Raw genomic sequence first — 25736 nt, 5'->3', positions numbered from 1 at the left:
TCCGCTCTGAACCCTCCAAAGTGGGGCTGGGTAAAAGAGAGGGCAGTACTGGAAGGAGCCCCACCTTGCAGCAATGAGAACCGTGGCAGGGCTGTAACTCGGGGCTCTGCTGGCCGTGGTGCTTGAGGGAACACACATCTGACCAGCCAGTGTGCATCCAGAGAATTTCTGGGAAGGATATTGCAGTGTTCTGGCTTGCAAGTTGAACCTGGAGACGACCTGCTACTAAGCCTTCTTTCAAGTATTTTCATGTATTAACAAGAGTAATTTATTATTTGAGAGGTGTTTGTTGACCTGAATCTTCCTGGTGCTCTCTATGGTAACCTGTTCTGGCAGAATTCTTTAACTTTTTCTGACCAATAAATTTTCTGTTTCCTCATGCACATGTTAGTACAAATAGAAAAGAGATAATGGGTCAGAAAAGGCAGCAATTCTCACAGGAACAAACTGCTATGGTTTCCTGTTGGGGCACAATGGATTCCTCTAGGCAGAACAGACAATCTGCTCCAGAACCACACCCAGAATTTTCTTGTGAAGTTTTTGATAGTCTTAGTAAAACAGCAAAGTTGCTGGCTGGAAATTCTGTACAGGTTTAACAGTGCCAGGCATTGGGACAGCTGCAGAAGCTGGCTTTTACCATCAAACTGGCTCAGAAAACCAGCTCCATGACTAGATACTCATGCTAAATGTGGAGGCTCAGGGTCCTACAAGTGCCCAAGGCCACACAGATACCTCCCACAGCAGAGATGGGTTTATATAGTTTATTTCCTATATGGGAAAGAGCCTTTATGCCAAAGAAATGTTATGTTTTCCTGGGTTCCCTTTGAAGCAAAGCTCTGAAAATCTGTCAGCTGATTTACAGGTGGTTCACAGAACAGCAGTGCTTGAGAACAGAACCCAAAGCTGCTGTCTGTCCCTGCTGTCACACACACCAGCAGGCAGCCACCATCTCGAGGAGCATCCCATCAATACCCAGCACACCTGGCAGGACCCCATCAGGTATGGAGAGATGCAGACCTTTGGAGCTCACCAGAGACTTTCTGGGCCTGTCACTGGGACCTGTGGGTGACTTCTCTTCTGCACAGTGCTACAAAAATCACCTCACAGTTTCTCTGTGATGCAGTGAAAGAGCTGGAATGGCTTGAGCGCTGCCCTTGGGCTGAGTTGCACCAGTGTGAGCAGAAACAACAATGGATGTGTGTTGGAGCCTTTCAGCTTTTGGTGCAAACATAAATGGGTGCATGGGTTCTGATTCAGGAGGGAAGAGCTGCCTCAGGTCATTACATTCAAATCACCAATTGTTTGCTCTGAGAGAAAGGTGCACAGTCATTGCAGAAATCTAATCATGCACCCACTCGCATCTGTAGGTGCTTAAACAACCACATAAATGAGATTCAGGCTCGAGACAGAGAGATCTGGAGCCAGTTGGGTCTGGCTCCTATGTGCCAAGTTTTCTGTGATAACTGAATGTGAGCTCCCACACCACACAGGGGCTTTTGGAAATTCCAGCAGAATTCCTGCAGAAAGTCCCTGGTACCACACAGGAAGCGGCCAAGCACTGCCATTAAGTAGTGGGAAATCCATACAAGGATCTACCCTCTGTAGACCTGCTTTGTGTTTGTCTCAGGTTTTATGCCCCCTCCTGCTGTCCTAGGCTGCTTTACATAGCACGGAACCAGTGCCAGCCAGGGTGCTGCTGCACAGCTGCTCCTGCACGGGGGCCACAGCAGAGCTTGTGGCTGTCGCAGATTCTTTCTCTTTATCCTCGGAAACTTCATCCTTTAGGAAAGTTTGCAAGATTCTGGTCTGTGAACTGTGAGTGCTGACATTGGAGGCAAGGGAGGGATGTTGAGAGGTCAGTGAAGTGCAAGACATGACTGTGGTGGCAGCCTGTCCTGATCAGAGAGGCTCTGCCCTGCCTTGTGTCACCCGTTAATGCCACTGTCATGAGGGGTGTGGGGGCCTGTCAGACACCTGCTAAAATGTTTTCTTCACAGAACAGACAGGCACAGCTAAGTCTGTGTGAAGGCCCAAGAGAGCCAGTGTGAAACACAGACCTGGCAATATTAAATAGATTCTTGTCTAAGAACAGATTGTGATTTTCAGCCAATAAATTTTTAATAGCATCTATGTAACTAAATAGAAACATTGGCTTGCAGACAAAGGGCTCTTAAGATTAATTAGTGATCTCTTCTTGATGTCCAGAGATGCTTCTCATAGGCAACACGTAAAGCATGTTTCTTAGGAGCAATGTTAGGCCTTTGCACAGGGCTGGTGTCAGTCATGCCAGCCCTTCCCTGTGTGGTACCAAGGGGTTGGAGCAGCACCCTCATCTCGTGCTGGCCTTCTCATGGTGTGCAAAGTTACCGTCCTGCCCTTGGTGTCACCACTGAACCTGTTATTCAGTTTAGTCCTAGGTACAGAGGGCATTCCTGACTTGGTGCCAGAGAGAAGTCCCAGGTACATTTAACTCCCCAGTGTGCCACCACAGCCTTGGGCTCTGATCATACAACAGCATCCAAAGCAATGGCCCTGCCCCAGGGACCCTCTGTACAGTCTGCAGCTAGTGCAGGGAATCTCTGGCACAAACAGGCATCAGAGAACAAGGAGCAGTAAGACACAGAATGATGACACTTGGGTCACCTGGTCATTGTCAGAAGCTGGAGGGAGAAGAGAGACCAACAGCTGATATTTATAATATGTCACCTAAATTCAAGACAGGCAAGGGAACTAGTTCTTGATGCTAATCATACTAAGAACTGATTAGCTATATGAAAGTTCATTACTTTGTGAGAAAGTGCATTTCTCACTCTATGTTCCTCCCTCATATTGGGCAATTTGTTTGAGTTTCAGAAATGATCTCTCTCACTTTTCCATCACGGATGCTTTCAAAACACCATTGCTCCTGCGGCTGAAGTTTCTCCCCACCTGTGTTCCTGTTCCCTGTGCTCCTGCCTGGAGAAGGCCCCTCAGTGGTGCCCAGACATACCAAAGGGGGGTGTGTGCTCCGCCTGTGTTGAGCAGACGCTCTCCTCGTGTGCCCATCTGCCATAGGTGGCCGAGTAGATGATCAGGAACTTGGATTCCTGACAGTGGAGCTTCAGTTCCTGGTTCTCACATGCTGATTTGGTTTTGTATTCAGCTAAAGTAGAAGCAAACAGCAATATGATAGCGTGAGGCAATTTAAATAGCTGGGCTGTTAATAGCAGATAGCAGCAGGACAGAAACAGCTTTCCTACAAATGCTGTTGCAAGTGGCACGTGGCACCTGTACAGCCAGACACAAAGTCAAGAGCAGAGAGCTCCTTCCAAAGGAATTGTGCCCAAATGACTGTCTAGAGCCTGGGCTCCATCTTGAACAGAACAGTAAACCCTAATTTTGCCAATCTCCTTTCCCAGTGAAACAGCCTCCCTGCTTTCCTGGCTTTCTTTGCACTCCTGCTCAGCAAGAGAAGCTTCACCCTTCCCTTTTGTGTCTCCTGGGGACCCTGTTGCATTCTGCACGGGCCTCAGCCACCTGGCACTGCTCAGTGACAGCGCTGGGCGAGGCAGGGACAATGGCAGGACACAAGGGCAGGACAGGTCCCCATCCCAGCCACACAGTGCTCTCAGCTGTACCTGCACTGCTCCACAAGGTCACTGCCTTTCCCTGGGTGGCACCATCCAGCAAGGGCTCATTTCAAAGTCTGGCTGGCAAAGTGCTGTGATTTAGGAGCCTGAAATAATCCCCCCTCCCCTGCTCAGCTGGCAGAGGCACCCTGGCAGCACCCTCAGCAGAGGTGGGGAGGCACTGAGCTCATCTTCATGGCTTATCCCTCCTTTAAATCTGCCACCCGGCCAGCAGGGCTCTTCCTGGCCTAAGCAGCCGCTCTGCTGGTGGCACTCCACCTTCTTAAGTCCTTCTGGTTGAGCTGTGGCCAACCCTTTTTACTGCAGATAAGGTCAGGGAGAAGAGTTTATTCCCCTCCAATTTTTCTGTCCTCAAAAATGTGAAAACAGGAAAAGGAGATTCCTGAGCTGAGCAGAAGAAAAGGGAAACCTCATTGTTAGTGAGTGGTGTCCCTGTGAGTGGAGGGTGGATGCTGGTTCTTTGGGAGCTGGAGAGATAAACCTCCTCTTTACTCATGAATGAAAACATTATTGTTTCATCCAGAACAGAACAGATAAAGCAATGGGTTCATGTTCTTTGGTAACATTCCAGCTTTTTCCATTCGCGCTCATCAACAGCCACAAACTTAAGTGTAAAAAGTGATTTTGAAAAATATTTTGAAAACATTTTAGAAAACACTTGGCCTGCTGCAGGTTGTGACTTGTGCAGAAGCACCTGCCATGCTGTGCACACACAAACAGGCCAGAAGCCTGGGGTCTGTGCCCAAGGACTGACTGAGAGCCTGCAGCTGGACCCTGAGTTTGCCTGGCGGTGCTGGAGAGGCTGTGGAAGTTCGTACGACCCCAAGTGGTACCAGGCAAGGAGAAGAGCCCGACACAAACCTCTGCAAAGATATGGCAGCAATAATTCTAAATAGCTGAAAAACCAAGGGATTTAGGCAACTGCTTCAGTGCCCACTTGAAGGCAAGGGGACTGCAAAATATACCTGAAGTTATCCTGAAGGGATTTCCTGAGTAAGGATGTTTTCCATTGCTAAGACTAACAATATTGGGATCTTACCCACAAATATAAATTTCATGTCACTAGAAATCCTGTCATTTGCACTGGAATTGGACTATTCCTCAATTCTGAAGGCAGCAGCTGCTGTTGAATACTCTTTTGACCAGCTTTTTAAAAATTCAGATCACAGAAAATACTATATACTCAAAGAAGCTCCCCTCCCATGGGAAAAAATATTGAGCAGCTTCTGAAAGTAATGAACAGGATCCCAATTCACTTTTGATTAGCAAAAAGAGATTTCTAATGACACAGACACTGCTATGATATTCAAATCCATCTACTATTAATAATGGAGTATGAAACTACTTCTAGTAATTGCAATATACAAAAATAATTAAACTATTGATATAATAAAACAGATAATGAACATTTTCAATTTCATGCATTTTTCCCCCCTAATGATTGTCCCACTGTATCTCCCTGGGAGTTCCTGAGTCAGTGCTTTACCAAAGGTAACATCTGCCTACTCCCCTCCATCTCTCTGCTCTGACTTCCATTTTCCATTGTGAGCTGCCCCTTCAGTTTGCTTGCCACCTGCTCCTGTTCTGCCACTGATATCTATCTTAGTGCCCTGATCAAAGAAAACCCCTTGGTGCTTTCTCTGAGGTTGGTGTTTCTGTGTTGGCTGGTGAATCCACCCATAAATCAGCACTCAGCTGTTTTCTTTGGGACCCACTGCAGCCACACTGGGAATTCACTGGGAAGAACTGAGCCCCCAGGCCACTGGAGCTTGTTCTCACATACCACAGCAACAACAGGAACGATTAAAAACCACCAGTAAAGGAAACCTCATGAGGATTATCTTAATCGTTCTTCCCCTTTCTCATGTTTACAAAGTGGATTCTCTTGAGGCAGGATTTGTCCCTAAACATATCAGCATCGAATACCTGCACAGAGCACAGGTGATTCTACAATAAAAGCCTCTACCCAAGTCAGCACATGTATCTTCTGGCCATTATTCTATAAACAGCAGGTATTTTTGAATCTTTGAAAGCTTTGGGCCCAGCTCCCTAAGTATTTTTTGCATATTCCTTCCTAGGATACCTTCTGCATTTGGATCCTTAGGCCAAGCATCTGGTTTTGCTGCTCAGCTCTTTCTAATATGACATTACCATTACTATCTCACTGAAAATAATTTCCATAACATTTTTCCTTTCTAGTCTGATGTCTGACATCTGCCCCTGCCAAACTGCACTGGTCATTAACCTGGCAGCAAGCACCCTGAAGCTGCAAACACAATGGAGAGCTAAGGTAAAGTAGAAAAGAACAATTTGTTATCAATCCAAGAGCCCCAAAACCTCACACGGATTTATGCAAAGCCTCGTGCAGCGGCATTTTAACCAAAACAAGCAACAAAACACGCAGAAAAACACATTTGCCTAATAAAGATTACTTACTAGGTTTGCATTTAAAGGAGACAAGGAGGAATTTAGTGGTCCCTGGACACAGATCAGGCCCAAAAACCCGACTATTGACAAGGAGCTGGCAGGATCTCAGGTTTTGGCATTCATCCAGTACTTTCTAGAACAATGGGCAAAAAGGATAGTCTTGACAACAAGGTATGAAGCTATACAGCAATGAAAACATTTAGTTGTACTTTGTTCTACACAGGAGAGAAATCACAACTTTTAGGCTGCAAACATGTAAGAAACATCTGCATCATTGGATCCAGGCCACAGCTCCGCTGGGCTTGGAGTCATGGCCAGCTTTATGGGAACCATTCATCACAGCCACCCTCACAGAAATCAGGATGTCACCAACTTCTTGTTGTTTGTCACTTTTCCCTCTGCCCCTGGGGAGGCTGGCCAAGGTCCCCTGAGTGCCACCACAGTCTCCATGGTGCAGAGCACATGCAAACACACAGAGCCCCCAGCTGTTGTACTTGAGGCACTCATACACTCCTGAGCACATTTATGGGAGTGCAATGTCCAAGGAAAGCAACAAAAAAGGAGTCTTCTTAACCACTTCTTGCTCTGCTTACATGGGCCTGAACATGCTGTGTAAATAATCTTCACTGACTAATGACAAGTGCCACTCAAGCTGTAAGCCATGTGTAGGAGCTCCTGTTTAAGGGACAGTTCCTTCTCACTTGCAGTTACACACATTACCAGGTATTCACCTGACTTGCCACCAGCAAATTTCAGAATTGGTTTGATTGCAGAGCACAGATGTGCAAGTCTTTCCTCAGCCTCCTTGTCTGGTTTTGTGGGGTGTTTTCAATGCTGTTCTAAGGCCATATCTACTCCACATTTACTGGCCCAGCAATATATCCTGGTTCTTACAGTGCGGCATCCCTGGGAGTCGCAGCAGAGCCAGACCACCAGCAGGGCAGCAGTGTCATGCACAAAGTGTTGTGTGGACTCCCTCCCAGTCTGGCAGAAGGACTGAGTGCCTGTACTGCTCACACTGGTGCTCCCACTCCAGCTGTGCTCTTGGAACTGGAGCTGCAGGAAATATGAACACATTGCCAGGGCCAGTCTGTCCAGCTTTTAACAGTCACAAGCCAAACACCTAAAACCACCCAGGTTAAATGCAGCAGTGCATTTAGGAAATTCTTATTCACCTCCAAAACTCAATTAATGGAGGGCCTTTCTGACACTGTTTCTGGATAGTCTGTGTGGTTGTACACAGGATTCATGATGTTTAAAATCATAGCAGGCTGTGACAAAGTAGGGTGTTTGTTATCTCCAGGTCACCCCACTCTTAACAGGAGTAACTGTATTAACCATTCTGATAGTTTGAGGTAGTCACTCAAAATCTATGGAAATTTCACTTTTTTTCTCATCAGAAGAGGTCTCAGTGATACCAAGAGACCAAATCACAAATTTCCCACTGTGGTGGCACAAGCTGCATTGCTATTTCCAGGCTGAGAGAGCTGGCAGTGGCTGGATCTCTGTGTCATCACTGGAAACCTTCCCTCCCAAGCAGCAATGACACACATTGGCAGCACACTGCAGTGACCCTGCAGCTCCCATTGTCAGGGGAGAAGACATGCATCCAACACTTTTACAGCATTAAATGCACTCTAAAGAGTTTAAAAGGGAAGGAAAGCACAGCAGACTTAATTTTATCAGTCAATTTTCCTTTTACAGAGTTGCAAGTCAAAAAAATAACTCCTCCTCAATTGGGACAGTTCTGGAAGGGACCAGTGAAACAGAGTTACGTTTTTAGTAAATAGAGATAGCTGTCCCCTGCTGAGTCACCTTCTGTTTGCACCTGAGCTGAATCATCTCCTGTGCATCTGTTTGTGTTTTCTCCTGCCTAATGTGAACAGCCCTGTCATGATGCTGTGCAGAGCACGCAGCCACAGAAGCAAACAGTGATACCAAAATAGCACGAGGCAGTCGCTGTCTGCAGCCAGACCCAGCTTTGCATGAGCCCTCTGACAAGAGTTCTCTGTGATACAGAGTGCCTGTGGTGCTTCCTCCAGCCACAGGGCATCATCAGCTGCCTGTGCACACTGCAGAGCCACTCCCAAAGGGAAGGGAACGAGGGATGAGGTCACTGCTGCTCTTTTCTAAGAAATCACTTTACAAGATGTAACAGAACTGGAACTCCCTGAGATGCAGAGCATTTGTATGTGACACAAATTCACGGCCTTGCCAAAATGCTTTCATGCCTTTGATCAGCCACAGTGCCCAAATGATGAGGGTAGTTTATATAACAGTTACCCCATGCTGTGTTTATTATATTCCAGGGGGAAAACTGCCCATGGAGACCTCACAAAGGCACTCACAAGCCCAAAATAATAGTTGGTGCCACTTTACTGCAGCCAGCAATATAACATTAAGGATGCATCTGGCCTGCTGTTTTTGGTGGGGAGATGTACTTTCACATGGCCCATAGGTCATGTCTGGAATGTCCTTAGAAATTGCAGCACATCATGGGTGAGCCACACTTATAAAACTGCCCTAACACTGTTTCTAGAGAGAAGATATTACTGCCAAGCCACTTCATAATACCCTTCAGCTCAGTAGTGGTGGGAACAGACAGTCCTTGATGTCAAGAAGGAACGTGTGGCCTACAGACAGAAATGGAGCTGCAAACTCCATCAAGACTTCTGTAAAGCATTTACAAGTTTAACAAACAGAACATGTTCAGACTCCACTGACTACTCATTTTTGCAAGGATTACTGAATTTGGAACAACACTGGGTATTTTTCACTAAGATGGAACAAGCCTTTGACAGCAGGGTGAGTCAGACCTTGTTACAAAAGTGTCTGCAACAGAAAGTAATAATTGATGAAGTATAAATCATTTTAAGCTATACTGAAGCAGGCCCAGCAAACAAACCATAGGATGTTGCTGATACAAATCAGGCAGTCACAGAAATGCAGGTACCTGCAGAAATTCTTGGGATTTGCTGTTTAGCTGTTGCTGTGCCTTTTCAGTGAGGGAAGACAGGCATGCAACAAGCCAAATGCCACCCAGCATGTCATCTTATTAGCTGGATTTGTACCCCTGCTCTGTCCAGTGCTTGTATCCTCCCCTGGGGTCAAGGAGGGCCTGTGTGATAGATTAGGACTGGTCAGCTCAGTCATGGCCAGCCCTTGAATGGAAAGGAGCGGGCTGTTTTAGGAAACTGTAGGAATGGGGTTTCCAAAGCAAGGCTGATCACAATGGAAGGCAATCTCCAAAGCTCTCACAATCCCATGGTAATACCCTGCTTACCGGACAAACCCTTCCAGCTGTAACACTTTGGGTGGTGAACTGCCATAGCTACAGAGCTGTCTCGTTCAAGGTTGAGAACACTTGCACAGAAACAGCAGGGAAACCACTGTGTACCTCGAGAACGTTTACAACATGAGGTACCTGCAGAGAGGTGGGTGCCACGCAGTTCCTGGGCTCTGCCATGCTGGTTTCAGGCTGCCCAGCAGTGCACATGTGGGGGTCCTGCCCATAGAACGCTGACTGAACGCTGATGGTGGAGTGCCGAGGGCAGTGCAGGCTCAGGTGCTGCCCGTCGCAGGCATGGGCCGTGTGGTTCTGCAGGAGCTTCGTGAGGTAACCTAGAAAACATTCAGCCCTGTTACAACCAGCACAGGAAATTACAAGCTCCTTAGATAACAAGGAACCCACAGCCAGCCTCCGGAAAGGGCACTGGAGTCAAGGTTATAGGTCTGGCCTGCAGCCACCCCGTTCCCTGAATGGGTCACCCCTGACGTGCTCGTGGCACTCTGGGCTGGGAACACGAGGGCTGGAGGCAGGGCATGAGAGCCCTCCCAGCACTCCAGCACTCCAGCAGGATGTGTTGTTGTAGGGACAATCCCGGGCTCAGTCCTGGCTGCTCACAGTGTCAGGGTGTGTCTGCAGCAGTCAGAAGGGCACTGCTGGGTTTTTTGGGCCAGGTTCTTGCATTCCAGCTGCCTAAGGTATTCCTTATATGTTTTGTTAAAAGGATGAGCTGCACTTTTGGGCTCGTGGGCAGCTGTATTTCACACACTCATATATATATATATAATGGAGGAAAAAAAACCCTCGCATTTTCTTGTGGGAATATTTTCTTGTTGTGGCTGACTCAGGGGCTTTTTTGTACTGATAAAACAAAAATTAGTTTTCTTAAAGAAAATAATGAAAAGAAGTTCCCTCCTTTTAATTAATTAAAATTTGCCCTTAAAGTAAAATGTGCCATTTTATTTTCATACTTCTGCCCTTCATAAACTTTCCCCAAAGACATGAGATTTCAGAAAAGTTTTTAAATAGAAACTTCAGTACTCCGAGCAAAAGATACGAACATCATGTAGTCATAGAATGGGTTGGGTTGGAAAGTTCCTTAAAGATCTCCTAATTCCACCCCCCCTGCTACCTTCCACTAGAACAGATTGCTCAGAGCTCCATCCAGTCTGGCCTTGAACACTTCCAGGGATGGGTCAAACGTGTCAGTCCTCTGGCATCTTTTCCAGCTCCAGCTGTGCATCGGGATAACGAAAATCAGCTTCCCTGTCAGTTATTGAGTCTGGAGGAGCCTGCTCCATTGTTATCTTTCCTGTTCCCTGTCTAGAGCCCGGGGAGGACAGGAGCCAGGCAGATGCACTTCCAGGGGGGCAGAGCTGTAGCTGAGTTCCCCCCTCCCTGACCTCAGGCTGAGCACTGGAACTGGGACAGGACAAATGTCATGCCCTGCATTTGCACTCTGGATCTCCAGGAGACCAGTCTGGCAGCAATCCCCACAGCTTCTCACGGGTTAAAAAGAATAACCGAGCCCACAACCAAAGCCATCCCCTACATTTTCTGTGTAACTGAGAGCACAAATAACTGAAGTTCCTTGCCAGAGCCCCTCCTCTGTCAGCCTGCTCCTGAGAGGTGCCAGGAAAATGGGCCGGATGCCCAAGTGCACCCAGGTGACTCCATGTGGCCAGGGCTGCAGAGGGCTCCTGTGGCACTGCTGAATGCCTCTGGCATCACCACCGTGGCACAAAGGCTCACAGGGGCAGGGCATCCAGCCCTACATGGGCTGTGGGCACTCCACACCCTCACAGGTACCACCCAATATTTTTAATCATTTCAATTCTTCAGGTTTTAAGTTACTTGGGGCCAAGAGCGCTGTATACAAAACAGTCCAGTATTCCCTAAAGAATATCAGCTATGCTGTGATTTGGATGAGTTCCCTGGCATCTTAACTGCTACTTTGATCCTGCAAATTCCTAATCCAGCACCTAAGCACCTTTCTCCAACAATTGCAACTATTCAATCCTCTAAGAAAATGTCTTTATAAAAAACTTGCTCTGATTCTGTGGGAGCAATATGGTTCACTTGTAAAAATGACATTAGATGGACTGGTGAAAATAAGATATCTTGCTCTCCAGCCTTCCAAGCAGCTTAAACATGACTCTGCTGTTACTAAAATCCTTGTGTATTTGCACACAATAAGGGATAAAAATAGTAATGGAAATTGCTGAAACCTCATGTTCTCTGATAAGAGGAGTGGTGACACAGTATCTGAACTGCTCATCTCACCAGGCAGCCCACATAAGGCTGCATTTTTCATTAATGCACACACAGACACGCGTGGAGCAGTCAGTCAGTCCTTTGCAGCTCACAGCCCATGCTGAGGGAGGACTCCCACTCCAAAGTCAGGATTTCCTCTCACCCTTCTCTGAAAAACTCCCGGTTCTTTCCTGTCCCCATGCTGGCCCTCTCCTTAGAGTGGGGCACTGCCTGCTCTGCACTCATCAGTTTTCAGCAGCTGCTGCTCCTCCTTCCCTGGGCAGTGTGGGCTGCAGTCCCCCTGGCAGAAGCTTCACCCTCTTGAGACCATGTGCATCCCTCTACTGTTACTGACTTCTGCTCAGAAACAGATTATCCCAGAAGGAGTGAATTCAGCCAAGCAACAGGGTAAATCAGGTGGGGGAAATCAGGTGTGATCTCTACCAGTAATAACAGCAGTGGTGATCAGAGTGAGGGCATTGTGAGGGTTGAGCTCTTCCTGGGGCAGCTTCCTGTCCTCTCCTTCTGTGTTACTACATCAATATCAGTTAGCTGGGAATCTGGGGAAAACTTTCTTTTACTATATAAATATGGGAGCTGGACTACAGCAGCCCTCCAAGTCCTGGTCCCCTGCATGCCAGAGAAGCCTTCACCAGCTCCTGGATGGCCTAGGAGATTCCCTTTCCCCAAGAGCAGGGCAGAGGGAGGGCTGGAGCACAGACAGCATGGATGGAGTGAGCTCATGGCTCTGCGTTCACTTGGGCTGGCAATCAGAAAACTTGTGAGTTTTGGCGTTTCTTACCCTGAGCAAAGAGAATCATAACCAGATCCTATAAAAAACCTTAGATTACTTAATGTTTTAAACCTAATATTGGGGCTTTTTTTTTCCATTTTTTCTGGGTTAGGTAGTGGAGGGGAAGATGGTGTTCAGGGACAGCAGTTACTTTTCCAAGTGTCATTCTGTAATGAGGAGGGCTATAAAGTTCCTCTTTTTTCAGGAATAATAAATGTCACTCTTTAAAACAATATGTAACTATACCAAAAAAGCTAACTACCATGAGAATTGTCTAAATTAGAAAACCTGGCAATACTGCAGTGTCCCAGTAACATCTCTACCCCCCTGTGTGAAAGCCCCACCAGGCACTTTCCCATTTATCCAGGACACACATTCATGGCAATGTATGGAGTGCTCTGCATCTGGAATCATGCACGAGACCTTAGAGACTGGCTCAGAAGTTAAGCCCAAAGCACACAAGCACAAAAAGATCCCATTATTGCGAGGCCAGAAGGTATCATCCCATCCAACTGTCTGCCTAACCCAGACTACTCATTCATTGTAGTCTTTCACTGAGACTCAAAACACCAGTACAGAATCCAAGCGTAATCCTTTCTTCCAGAATTAGCCAAATTAGTCACAGCATCCACTGGCTTGACAAAGAACTTCAACTAAAAAAACATAGCACCAGAGAACCACACAAAACACTGAGGCTGAGCAGCTGAACAAAGCCTTACTGATCACTTTTTACTGAAAAGGACAACTGATAAATGATTTTAAAAATGACTGACAAAAAAAAAAAACTGCCATAGGAGAATAAATAGATACTTCTTTGTATGAAAAAGAATTCTTAAGGTGTTATAGCTTCTCATACTTAACCACTTGCTCCTGGCATAATCACTTTGAATAGCAATGATAAGGGTAGCAGTGGACGTGAACATATGGAAATCCAAATTTTTAGGTTTTTTCTGCTGAAAACCACTGAGAATCTGGGAATTTAGACAGTTCTGTGCGTGTTTGAGCTCCCCAGATGCAAGGATCAAGGAGAAGAGCATTCCAGGCTGTGAGCCCAATGCCCAGCACACGCTAAAAGCAATCTCAGCATTGGCTCAGGTGATGTCTTCTGGGTAGGAGAGCAGCTTTGCAATGCAGTATTTTTAGAGGCTGAGGCTGAGTAGTCCACAGGCTGTGGAGGTTCTCAGAACTGGGCCTTCATACACAGATTTAGTAACACAGTTCCTGTGTATTGTTCAATTTAGTTTAATTAGCACAGAAATTTGCCAGCTCATTTTAAAGACATACCCATCTATTTTAGAGCAAAATGGATAGAAATAGCACAAGGATTGTTGTGGGAGTCCCAGCAGGCTAATCCATCCGGTACATCTCCATCAGCTCCCACAGCTCTGCGGAGAATTGTGCCAACTCTCATTAAAAATACACAAGCCAGCTTGGTGAATTTGAAGGAAGATATTTCATGCAGTGATAGCAGAATAGTTAATAACCTCTACCGCAAACACCATTAGAAGCACGGCTCTGATATTGATTGGTGTTTGGGATCCAGCTGCAGGACTTCTCCAGCAGTGTTTGCTCCGTTGGCTTGTGAAGGAAGCACTGAGGAGAAATTAACTGCTGAGTTTCAGCCCCAGTCCCACCTGCCATACCCTCTGCTGCTCTCGGGGCAGCTGTGCCACAGGTCATGCAGTGCCAGGGCTCTCTGTCCACAAGGACAGGGATCTCTGGGCATTCCCTGCCACCTGGCTGTCTGCAAATTGACTGCAGTGTTTCTAAAATTCATGGCACTATGTTTCTTGCTTCATCATCTTATTCTTTTTTATCTGTCTTGTCAGCATTCTGTTTGACTCATTCTAGCCACACTCCACGTCTCAATCTTTAATCAGTAAGAAATACACTTAGACAGAAGCATTGATTATTCTTCTTGCTGTTCAGAAATTAGCTTTACTCAGCATATGCACACAAAAATCTGTAATTCTTTAATATATGCCTTCTTGCATGTCACCAACCTGCTTTAATTTCCCTCCATGCCTTATTTTTTCCAGTGTGCCTTTTTCCACTGTTCCTCTCAACCCTTGCTCTCTTTGCTAGTGACTACCACCCTACCAACTCCAAATTTTCACTTGTACTGCAGAGATAGCATGAAAAGTTGGTTTTCTGTGCAAGGAAAATGTTCTTCATATAATCACTCTGGTTTTTTGTATTAACTAAATATGTCTTAAAGCAAGGATAGATGTTTACTTGGAAAAACTAGGCGTAATCTAGTTTCACTAATAAGACAGTGACCACAAACGCCATTCCATTTCCAAATGCCTGCTTTGGCTTCAGAGCACTCAAAGTTGCTGCTTTTCTTATAATCAGTCCTTGAGACTTTTCAGGTGCCCATTTCTAAAGGAGAGGAATCTGGTGAGATCCTGACCTGTGTCCATCTGCCATTCCTTTACTCAGCTCAACACCTTTTAAGCTTAATGGCCAGTTTCAAACTGAGGGGTGCATGGCTCAAAGAAATAAAGTTCCTACAAGTTTCATAGAAATTGAAGCCTGAGCTGCCACTTCCAATTCAGTCTCAATGCCTAATGCTGCAAGTGACCTGGCAGCTGGAGAGGCAGGATGGTTATCCTGGAGAGCCAGCAGCCTGATGCCAAGGGAGCACTTTGTTTCCACTTACTTACAGATGAAGGATGAAGTCTGCAAGAAGAAAATGCTGAAGTTAGTGGTGAGGATGCTTTTGGGGTAGCATGGCAATCAAAGCAGTGGTCAAGACACCAGTCACATTTTCCATGAACTGCTCTGTCTACATGAATGCTTTCCTAAGGAGGCTGTCTTCATCTTTCCCCCTCGTGGATCATAACATGAATCATAACCTGAATTACTGAATCTAATTCCCACTGTGTGTTAAATCTGAGGGTCAAATTAAGGAAGAGCTTGATTCTGCTTAGGCCAGAGAAAAGGCCAGGTAGCCATCAGATAATTGAGTGCAAAGCCTCACTCACACTCCACTTTAAACAGGGTTCATTCAGAGAGCAGCAGCACACACAAGAAGCCAAGCTGTGAGCTCCTCCTAGAGAAACAAAGCCAAACCACCAGGAATAAAGAACAGAACTGTAACTTTTTGGTCACAGTTCCTCCAGGAACCACAGAGCCTCTGCCTCTGGGTGCCACTCAGCTCAGACTTACAGTTCTGTGAGTTACATTTTTGCAGAGTGGGGAGCCCATGAACCTGCACTTCCACACCACATGATCCCTGCATTTACACACCACATGAACCTGCACTTACACACCACATGAACCTGCATTTACACACCCATGAACCTGCACTTACACACCACATGAACCTGCACTTACACACCACATGAACCTGCATTTACACACCCATGAACCTGCATTTACACACCACATGAACCTGCACTTACACACCACATGAACCTGCATTTACACACCCATGAACCTGCACTTACACACCACATGAACCTGCACTTACACACCACATGAACCTGCATTTACACACCCATGAACCTGCATTTACACACCACATGAACCTGCATTTACACACCCATGAACCTGCACTTAGACACCACATGCCTGTTCTGTTTCTCACATCCTCCCACAGATGTTCTCTGTCCTTCATACCTGCACTTCCCCATTCCCTCGTTTTGTCTCCTAGGAATGATGCCCAGGAGTTTATTGTATCCCAGTGGCTTTCTGAGGAAACTGGAGAGGTCCAGTTGCACTTCTGTTTTCTCACTTGCTTTCTGTTTTTATTTCCTTCATGTGTCAGGAAGAAGAGGCAAGCTGCTCTTGATGCCCAGAATCTTGGGTCTGCAGTAATCCCCGCCCTACACTCAGTTATATTTCTCTCAGCTACTCCATGAAGCCAGAATGGCAAACACATGTCCTGGGACCTAACATGGAACTACTGCAGTAGAAAAGGAAGATTTTCTCCATCCCATCTAAAGAAGCTGACAAGAGGCATGGGTTAGGGGAGAGTTTAAAGCTCTTTTCTGCCCTTGCCAAAATCCTCCTTTGAACTGGAGACAGAGTAGCCTCTTCTAGTGCCATTAACAAGAAGTAACAAGAGAAAGGCTCTGTGGGCAGCAACTGTTCCAGGAGACAGAATGAGAGACTCTTTATGCCCAAAGACAAAAAACTTTGAATATTCCCAAAGACTGCAAGCAGGAGAACCTCAGGGGCAGGAGGAAAATGTTTGTCTGAAAACTCAGATGTATGATCATGAACCTTCATGTTCCCCAGGAGAGCCAGGGGCTGTTCATTGCCATCTCAGAAAACAAAACACAGGTTTTGGTTTGCAAACACAACTTTGACTCAAGCTCTGCATTTTTCTGTATCCCCACTTATATCTGACATTCAGAAAAAAATCAGAAGATCTCAAAAGATCAGAAAAAATCAGAAATCTGGCAGCTCACAGATCTGCAGTGCTATGATGGTTTATAGTACAGTAAGTCCAAGCTAGAAAAGCAAAAATACGCTCCCCACTTCACTCTCAGCACTTAGTGATTTTCTTTGCACCAACATTTCTTTGTCCTCTACTCAGTTCTAGCCCAAAGAAATGAAAAGTTTAAAAACTGCAAAACTATTCTGAAGGAATAATTCTTGTCTTCCCATCCAAGATTAAATACAATGAAGAAAAATAAACAGATATTTGTGGGTTTGAGACCCTCATCCAAAGCCCAGTGAAATCCTTGGGAATCCTTCCAGTGGCCATAGGCTTTCAATTAGGTCTTATATAGTGAGTGATGTTTTAAAATTAATTCTAAATTAAGAGCCAAACCTCACTGGTATTTAATTTGTTGCCAGAAGCCACACAATAGACCTTTGAAGCAAAACTCTTAAAATGCCTAGAAATTCAGATTAAATGACTCACCAATGCTGAACAAATAAGGCGTAACCACGCCTCCTTCTGCTCTTCAGCTCCCTTAAGACACTATTTTCTCTGTGTTGGGTAATATATCAAAATATTTCTATTTCAGTTGTAGATTATGGCTGGCAGATGACAGAATTCTGCTAAGTGTTGACTGCTCAGACAGTGCCTTGTCTGTCTGGGGACACGTCCAACAAAAGCTGAGTATTTGTCTGGAACAAGACTGTAGTCCCTTTCTCCAATAAAGGTGAGACTGGGAGCTCTGCCCCACTGGGAAGGACATCAGCAGCAGATGGAACAGGAAGGCACAGGGGAGCTAATCCCTGCTATGCATTTGGAATAAAAATAGCATATGGTGTCAGGTGCCAGCAATCTGCCCAGGGAGAACACAGAGAGTTCTGCCCCAAAATTGTGAGAATCTGATAGACTCAAATGTGTGGGACTCTGAGCAGTGGAGCTCAGGAACTCAAGTTTTGTGTCTCGTGTCTGAATTCCCCAACATCTGTAGGGGCGAGGGCATCACACTATCCCTTAATTCATCAGTGGATTTAACAAAAAATATTAGCACATCTGAAATGTGGTTTCATAAGTTACACTTCCTCAGAAAGGCAAAAAGAACTGCAGGAAAAAGCCTGAAACAAAACCTTGGGTCTCAGCACCATGATCTAAACTAAAATCTCTGTTCTGACACACACCTCTTTATTCCACAGAACAAATCCCAGACCAGAGCCCACTTCACTCAGAGAAACTTTAAACCAGACTTTGAGGTTTAACTCACACATTACTGAAATGAAACACGTTTCTGAAATTAAATTATTTTCTTTAAATGTAGCAATGAACACTTGACTTTTACAAGGCAGTATTGAGAAGATGCATGGTTGCATCACTCCTTGCAGCACTTCTTTAAACATCCTGCTTGAAGGACATGCTACAATTGCCACGGTGAGTCAACAGAACTGACTCAAGAAAATTTGTACAGGGTTTTATCTGACCAACACAAAGCCAACAGAAAAACCTCTGCATCACTGTGGTTGGTAGTGATTGATCCTGCCACATTACTACAAACAAAGCGTTTGCTCCAAGCATTTGTTTGCTTTCCTATTACCTCGGGGAATCTGGGATGGGTGAATGCCACAGAACTTAATGGAAACTTTTAATGCAGAAAGGTCACAGGAGCAGATTACATTTCTTGGGTGAACTGGTTTGCTTTTTCATTAGATCCACTTGTTTCTGTGGTTGGGTCAGGAGACCAAGTGTATGGAGTTAAAGCGAAGCTCAGTTCTGTCTGAACTGTTTTGCAGGAAAAGACAGAAAACGTGACACCAGTGGACAGAGATTAAAAGGTTCTACCCCTAAGCAGTGGCAGCTTTCTGTTAACGTCCAGAAAGTCATTCCTCACCCCAGTTATGCAATCACAATTACTTCATTTTTGATCTTCAGTTACAGGCACATTTCTTGAGAGCTGCCCAGAAAACCTGGCTGGGACTCAGGTAAGGAAAGGGAGACTGAGTGGTGAGTGAGCCAAGGAGGCGAGGTCAGCCTGAGCTCAGAGCAGCAGGGAGAACAGGAAAAGGAGGAAGGAGCATAAAAAAGGGGTGAATGGATGTTCCTCGGTGCTGCCAGAGAGAAGGAGTTTGTTCCCAGACAGAGAAGGGGTCAGTTGACTTGGTCAGCAGACAGGGAGAAGGAGTGGGGATAGGATGGAGAGCTGAGGCCTTTTCCCACTCCAGCATGGAGACCAGGGGGATGGGAGGAGATAAGGAGCAGTGGTCCCTGCTCTCGGGAAGGTCCAACAGAGTGCCACCATCCCAGCCAAGCCAGCTCTCCCTCAGAAGCTGGGCTTTCTATAGCACCAGGACACCCACAGTGTGAAACACTGGGGAGAGTTTGCTGCGTTTGCCAGCTCCTTGTCTGGCCTGCTTTGGGAACCAGCCCTCAAACACTGATGGGTTGTGAGGAAATGGCTCTCATGAAGCCCTGATGTCCTGAAAAGTGGCTCTTCTGAGAGTGTCCTGAGAGCCCAGGGTGCTCAGAGACTGGAGAACCAGCAAAATTCACAGCAGCCCCCTGCAATGAGACCTGATCTCAAATGTGAAAGCTACCAGTGATCACTGAGAAAATAAAGAAGTATTTTAGTTAGAAGGTGTGCTTTGAAGAACAGGCATGAGGGGAAGAAAACTCTGTAGCTGGAGGATCACTCTCGTATTCATGAGGGTCTAAGGAAAGAACTGTGGATCAAATCTCTCTTCTTCCGAACCTCCAGCTTTCAGTTTAAATTTGGGCATGAATACTTGGATTCCACTTTGAAAAATTAATCACACTGAGGACTGCAGACCTCAGAGCACATCTCCACTCTCAGTAACTAATGGAACTAATAAATATAGATTCGTGGAATCATTAAGGCTGGAAAAGACCTGCAAGATCATCAAGTCCAACCTTTAAATTTCTTGTTTGTTGCTTCAAGCTGCTAGAGAAACATTGATTATGCAGATCTTTATTGTGTCAACATAAGAGAAACTATTGTGTCAAAATAAGAGAAACTCTTATTTCCAATAAGAGAAACTATTGACTTGTTCTCACAGAATTGAATTTTGAACTGCTGCTGGTGTCTTATTTCAGAACATTTTTCTCCCCTAGAAAATACCAATCTACAAAACGTTATTGCCCAGTGAAGAAATGTCTCTCTTAAAAAACCCAAAGAAACAAAAAAGCCAACGAAATAGACAGATTTTTTTTCTGATAGTTAAAAGCTAGACAGATGAGAGCAAGAACCTGCAGCTGTAGGGAGTAGAAAGGATACAGACCCAAATACAAGTCAAACTTATAAATATTAGTAATAATAACCCTTCACGATACACTGCTCCCTGCTCCCCTTTCCAGAGCATCCCACGGATCCCAGAGGAAGCATCTCTGGGTTGTTACCAGCACACAGCGAGCTCTGGTGACGGACAAACGGGCTCTGGGCAGGGTGGAGCTGCTGGCACAACCGAGACTTGCATTAAGGGAACAACAGAGAGTGCATGGGCAGGTGCTGGAGCCTGGCAGCAGTGCAGGAAGGAACTCTGGCAGCTGTCAGAATGGTGAGGAGAGGAGGAGAGAGGAAAGGAGTCTGGGCTGTGGGGGTAGAGGCCTCATTGCACTTTCAGCTGCAAGGCACTTGGAACGGGCCAGGTTTGTGGCCATGGATATTCAGCAGAGTCAAGGAAAGTCCAGCTGCTGCTCCTGCCGAGGGAGGGAGCAAATAAGGGAAATCAGCAGCTCCACAGACTCCTCGCGCAGCGGCTGTTGTGGAGCTTGTAATCCTTTAACAGCATCAAACGGCCTGAGGATGGCACTGCAGGGTGTCACCTCACCTCTGCCAGCTCCTGGCCCACAGCACCTGCTTTTGAGGCAGCTCAAAACTTCTCCCTGTGCTCTGCATACTTCTGTTTTTTAAAGGTTACAGTAACATTTTGGTCTTTTCTGCCATTCTAGATTAGATCTCCGTGTTAAAATTAAAACGTGAGCAGAATTTGTTCAGGCCTAGGAGCTTCCCAGTCTGGTAGGAATTGTGGAGTCTGCTTTCCTTTTCTATATTTTATTTACTAAAACGTTTGCATGTCATGCTCAATACTAATCTCTGGGGCGAGATAGCTTATTTCCCTGGTCATTCTACCTATTTGGAAAGCTCAGTGCACAATGACAGCTGTACTTCTGAAATTAATCTTGGATAACCTTATCTAAATAACATCATTTTAAAAATGAACAGACTTTTTTGAGAGGACCTTTCCTACATAACAGGGATAATTTTTAACTCAGTGGCTAGTTGAAAAGGAAAATTTGAACATTTGTTTTATGTTATTGTGGAGAACCACCATGTGATTCCAAAACTAACATCCCAAACCAGCAGTTAAGCAAAAAAAAAAAACCCACCAAAGAATGAGACAGCAAGCATTTAAAAGCCTTTTACATGTGAAAGGAATTAATTATGAGAAATGTAGCTTATCCAAGTATGTAATTCTTTATATTTCATGGCTTTATATTTCATGGCTGCTTGCTTAGAAATTTTCAGGCTTGTGGAGCTGGACATAATATTAAAAACTACAAACTGTATTTTTTTGCTGCTGAGGAAATAGTTTCTGCAGAACCATGACCAGTATATTGAACTGTATCAACACAAACTATATTAAAATGCATAACAACACATATTGGCTATTAATTATATATTAACTTTGTTCCAGTGCACTCGACTGGCTTTTGGGAAGTTCTGCTCTGTTCAATACGGGTAAGGTTTGCTTTCTGCCCTAGAGGCAGCTCCTTAAGCTTCCAACTGCCAGGAATATGCTATGCTCACTGTGACACATTGAGAGGAGAGAAACAACTCTTCTAAACAACTTTCTAACAGCAGTGGGATGTCTTGGAGCACTAGAAAAGTTACAAGAGTGCAGTTTTCACAAAGAATAGAGACTGCTTCCTCATGTTGATGGAGACAAGGATATTTTTCCCAGTTCCTGCAGTCACTTCACTTTGCAGTGATGCAGCACCTTCGCAGAGATCTGCGATTCCTGGGCAACAGCTGGTGCCTCCGCTCCCTGGGAAGGGACTCCCCTCATCCACCCCTCTCATGCTCCGAGGCTTCCCTCCCAGCAGAGAGAAGTGCAGCACTTGTTCGCTCCCTCAGGGCCCGACTCCAAGTCTCCAGGAGAAAGTGGGAACCTTTCCAGGGACTTCCACGCACTTTTGGTCAGGCCCTGGCCGATCCACGCCCAGCGTTCCCACCGCGCAGCGACAGCTCCGCTGCTCGCGTCCCTTCCCACCTGGCCCCTCTGGCAGCCCTTAACCCTCTCCTCCTCCCTGCCTCCTTGGCGGCACATCGGGCCCGCGCTCCGCGGGGTGCAGGCCCGGGACACGGCCCCGCACGGGGTTACGGAGCACGGAGCGCTCCGGGAGCCCGCGGCGCTGCCCTGGACGCGGCCGGTCCCCTCGGGGCACTGCGGGGTCTGACAGCCCCCGCCGGACCCTGCCCGGGAGTGTCCGCCTCCTCCCGGAGCCCCCCGGCGCTCCCCCGCAGCCCCCGCAGCCGGGAGCCGCCACTCGGTGCCCGCCCGTACCTGAGAAGTCGGCGAGAGCCGCGACCTCGGCGCCGCACACAAGGACCACGCAGGACAGGAGGCGGAGGAGCCGCCCGGGCTCTACCTGTGCGCGGCGTGGGTGCAGCCCCGCATGCCCGTCCCTCATGGTGCGGGACAGGGCGGCTCGGGCCGGGGGGGCAGCCCCGCCGCTTCACATGGTGCAGCCGGGCCCGGCTGGCGGCGCGGCCCCCCCGGCGCCCTCGGGGCTGCCCCTGCCCCGCGTGGGAGGAGGAGGAGGAGGAAGGCGAGGGCGGAGCAGCCCTGCCAGCGGCCGCGGCGGGAGCGGGTCCAGCCGGCGCGGGCACTCGGGGCGCGGGGGCGGCGGGGAAGGCACGGGAAGGGACGGGAAGGGACGGGAAGGGACGCGGGCTCCCGGCGGCGCCGCGCCGGGCACTGCCCTCGGCGCACATCGTGCGGCCGGGCTGACTCAGAGCCGGCTGCACCTCGCCCGCCCTCCCCGGCTCTCCCCACCCCTCTCCGAGCAGTTCGCACCTCCCTCCTGGACAAGAGGCTCGATTTCAGCGTCTCCCCCCCCTCATTCTTGCTTGGCAATGGTTGGAGGAGAGTCATGGACTTAGACACACACCGCGACTCGTGACCACATTTCCCCGCTTGTGTTTGTCCCGAGACAGGTGCAAGGTGCTCCCCATCACTCCGTGTCCCCCGCAGCCCAGCTTCCCTGCGTTCCCTACTCCAGACACCTCGGCTCTCGTCCCAGACCCCTCCAAGGCTGCTGCTCCAGCCCCGCTCCTGCCCTCACACCTCGGCTCACGGGTCTCTGAGGGAGGAAACATCTTGAAGTTACTTTGAGAGACTTCAAGTCGTTGCCTGAAATCTTTTGTGATACAGAAAAGTGAACCAGTGAGAAGTTCAAACAAATTGTCATTACTACCTGCTAAACTACCTTCCAATGTATTTTGGTGCTTCTTTTAAGGTATGAGGGACCCAAGGGAATAAATCAGGACAGCTCCCAGCTCCTGTAAGAGCTGTCCTCATGAAGAGAGCTTAGAACCAACACTGGAAATGGGACACAAAAGCATCTTTCTTCCTGGGGCTGTGGGTAAACATGAATATCCAGCAGTTTACATCCTGCCATGCATGATCACACTGATCTTTCTCCTGAAAAAAACCCCATGGGTGAGTCAGTGAAAGACGATGGAACCAAAAGAATTGTGTTAAATCTATTCCTCTCCTCCTGTTCCAACTGAAGCTGGAACGCATCCAGATTTGAATTTCCAAAGTCTGGCACCTCTTTTCAGAGGTTACACTGAACTTTGACCAACCTGGTCTTCATGTTTGAATCTGAATCCAGTTTTGTTCCTCTTCACACACAGAAAAACAACGGGGTAACACATATATTAGCCTGTGCTTCCTTACTCTTGGGCAGATAAGAGCAAAACAGGTTTCACATGAACCTGTCTGAGGTCAGGGACACTCCATCAAGTGTTACTGAGCTCAGATAAATGGGATCAAAGATGCCGAAATAACAGTATAAAATCACGCTGCAACATCTGCAACTGCAAACACAGATGGGGAGAGGGAACAGTAGCTCTGCAGGTGAAGCCTTTGCTGCTGGCTGCTTCAGATAAGGACAGTGTCTGCCTTTAACTCAGCCAGTTACCTTCTGCCTTCCAGCAGGGAACTGGAAGGAGACTTGTGGGAGTCTCCCCCTGCTCCCCTCCTTTGTCCCCCTGACCCTGCACCTGATCATTCAATCTCACACTTCCTGCGCTTGCTGTCTCAGGTCAGTCCCACCAAAGGCAGAAATGAATGCTGGGGAACAAGCAGCACAGATTTTTACAGAGAAAGCATTTGGAGGCCATACTTGGATCCTCTAGAAAGGTGTTCAGGTAATTAGGGTGAACTTACCTGTCTATCCCAACTTCCTAGCTGCTGTAACCTCGCATCTGCCACAACTTCAGGTGAGTGCAGTCAGCCCATCTGTGGCTTCAGGATGCCAAACCTCCACTCCCTGTACAGCCAACGGAGACATATCTCATGTTCAGGCCACCTGCTACAGCTCCAGCAGGAAGTGTTTCATCTCCTTCTCTCACATCTGCTCACTAATCCCTGGAACAGATGTCAACAATGACCACTCAGTGTGTTGTGATGACTGAGTAGACAACAGATCTGTGACAAGTACACAATCAATGCAGAAGAATATACAAAGCATCAAAAATAACTGGGAAGTATCCCATGCTTGTGCTTGAAAGGCTTTGAATCAGAAGGTCTGATGAACACTTGTGAGCCTTCTGTTCCCAGTGAGATAACATAGCTTTTTCTAGCCTGGTGGTGCTGTAAGCAAAAGACCATCCCAAAGTGCAGGAATGAGCCGGGGATGCTTTTGGCACCCTGCAGGTATAACCCAAAGGCAGAGGCAGTTTCCAAGAGGAATGACTGAACTGGGAGAGGTTCAAAACATAGGTAACCTCCAGGGAGGTGAAGCGGTGAGGGTTGAATGACTGCACAAGAGGCAGCTGGCTGCTCCTGCTTGTAGACATCTGCCTTCAAGGGAAGCCTTCCTACGGAGGAGGAAAACTTATGGACACTGTGGCTGACAGGAATTGAATGGCATTTATATTTTTTTACACACATACATATCTATATATATGTATGTATGTATGTATGTATATAGTGGGGTTTTTTCTTCTCCCTCTGAATGGGGGCTACTTTGTTATTCAAAACTAACCTAAAACCAAGTAATCTAAAATATAAAAAGTAGTCTTGCAATTCTCTGCTATTCCCTGTGATGGATAGTGCTTAAATAGTAAACTTGGAGACAGGAGTGTAAAACACAAAGGCAGGAAGGGAGAAAGTGTTTACCATGATGTGCAGAATGCAGCTCCCAGAAGCTGGCAATACTCAGTTGCTGCAAGACAATATAACTAATCCAGACATGTTCAGCATGTAGAATTACAGAATCTCAGCCTTGTCCTTTCCTCACAAGCAACAGGAATTAGATTCCTTTTTTTTTCCTCCAAAGGAAAAAAAATCACACGAAACTCCAGGAGTTAGTATCCAGGAGGGATATCACATCTGCTTCAGACAGTTTCTCTCTTTTGGACTTGGGGAGAAAAGAAATAATTTCACAGTGCCAGAAATGCAGGATTTGTGTTGTTACATGGAAGCTTGGCAAAAGCAAAGCCAAAATCTGAGCACTTAACGTATTTTTCTCCACATTAATAATTTTCCCCTGAACTTCACTCCAACTGCCAATTCAAAGCTCATATCATGACTTAGTGCATGGAAATTCCAATAGAATTAATGTGTCAGTTAAGAAGTAAACAATGTGAAATGAAAGAAAGCGAATGTGAAAAAATAGCGAAATAAAATAGACAGTTGAGTTAGATGGCCTAAATTTTCC

The 25736-nt window shown here is 46.7% G+C and overlaps 1 protein-coding gene across 1 annotated transcript in view; it reads right to left on the bottom strand.

Annotated features, from left to right (window-relative positions):
* The window catches only part of EVA1C (eva-1 homolog C), a 32096-nt gene extending 9582 nt beyond the window's left edge, over nt 1-22514 (bottom strand). The window contains exons 1-4 of the mRNA XM_030960417.1: nt 22352-22514; nt 9481-9677; nt 6066-6189; nt 2990-3142 (exon numbers count right to left, since the gene is read on the bottom strand). Of these exons, the coding sequence (XP_030816277.1) occupies nt 2990-3142; nt 6066-6189; nt 9481-9677; nt 22352-22478 (601 nt within the window). The 5' untranslated portion in view covers nt 22479-22514. The remainder of the gene's footprint in view (nt 1-2989; nt 3143-6065; nt 6190-9480; nt 9678-22351) is intronic.
* Nucleotides 22515-25736: the final 3222 nt, after the last annotated feature.

Source organism: Camarhynchus parvulus, chromosome 1 (genome assembly GCF_901933205.1).
Source record: "Camarhynchus parvulus chromosome 1, STF_HiC, whole genome shotgun sequence".
In the NCBI taxonomy this organism is placed as follows: domain Eukaryota; kingdom Metazoa; phylum Chordata; class Aves; order Passeriformes; family Thraupidae; genus Camarhynchus; species Camarhynchus parvulus.
Note: the sequence above shows the minus strand (reverse complement) of the source record. Positions and strands in the feature narration are given on the sequence as shown.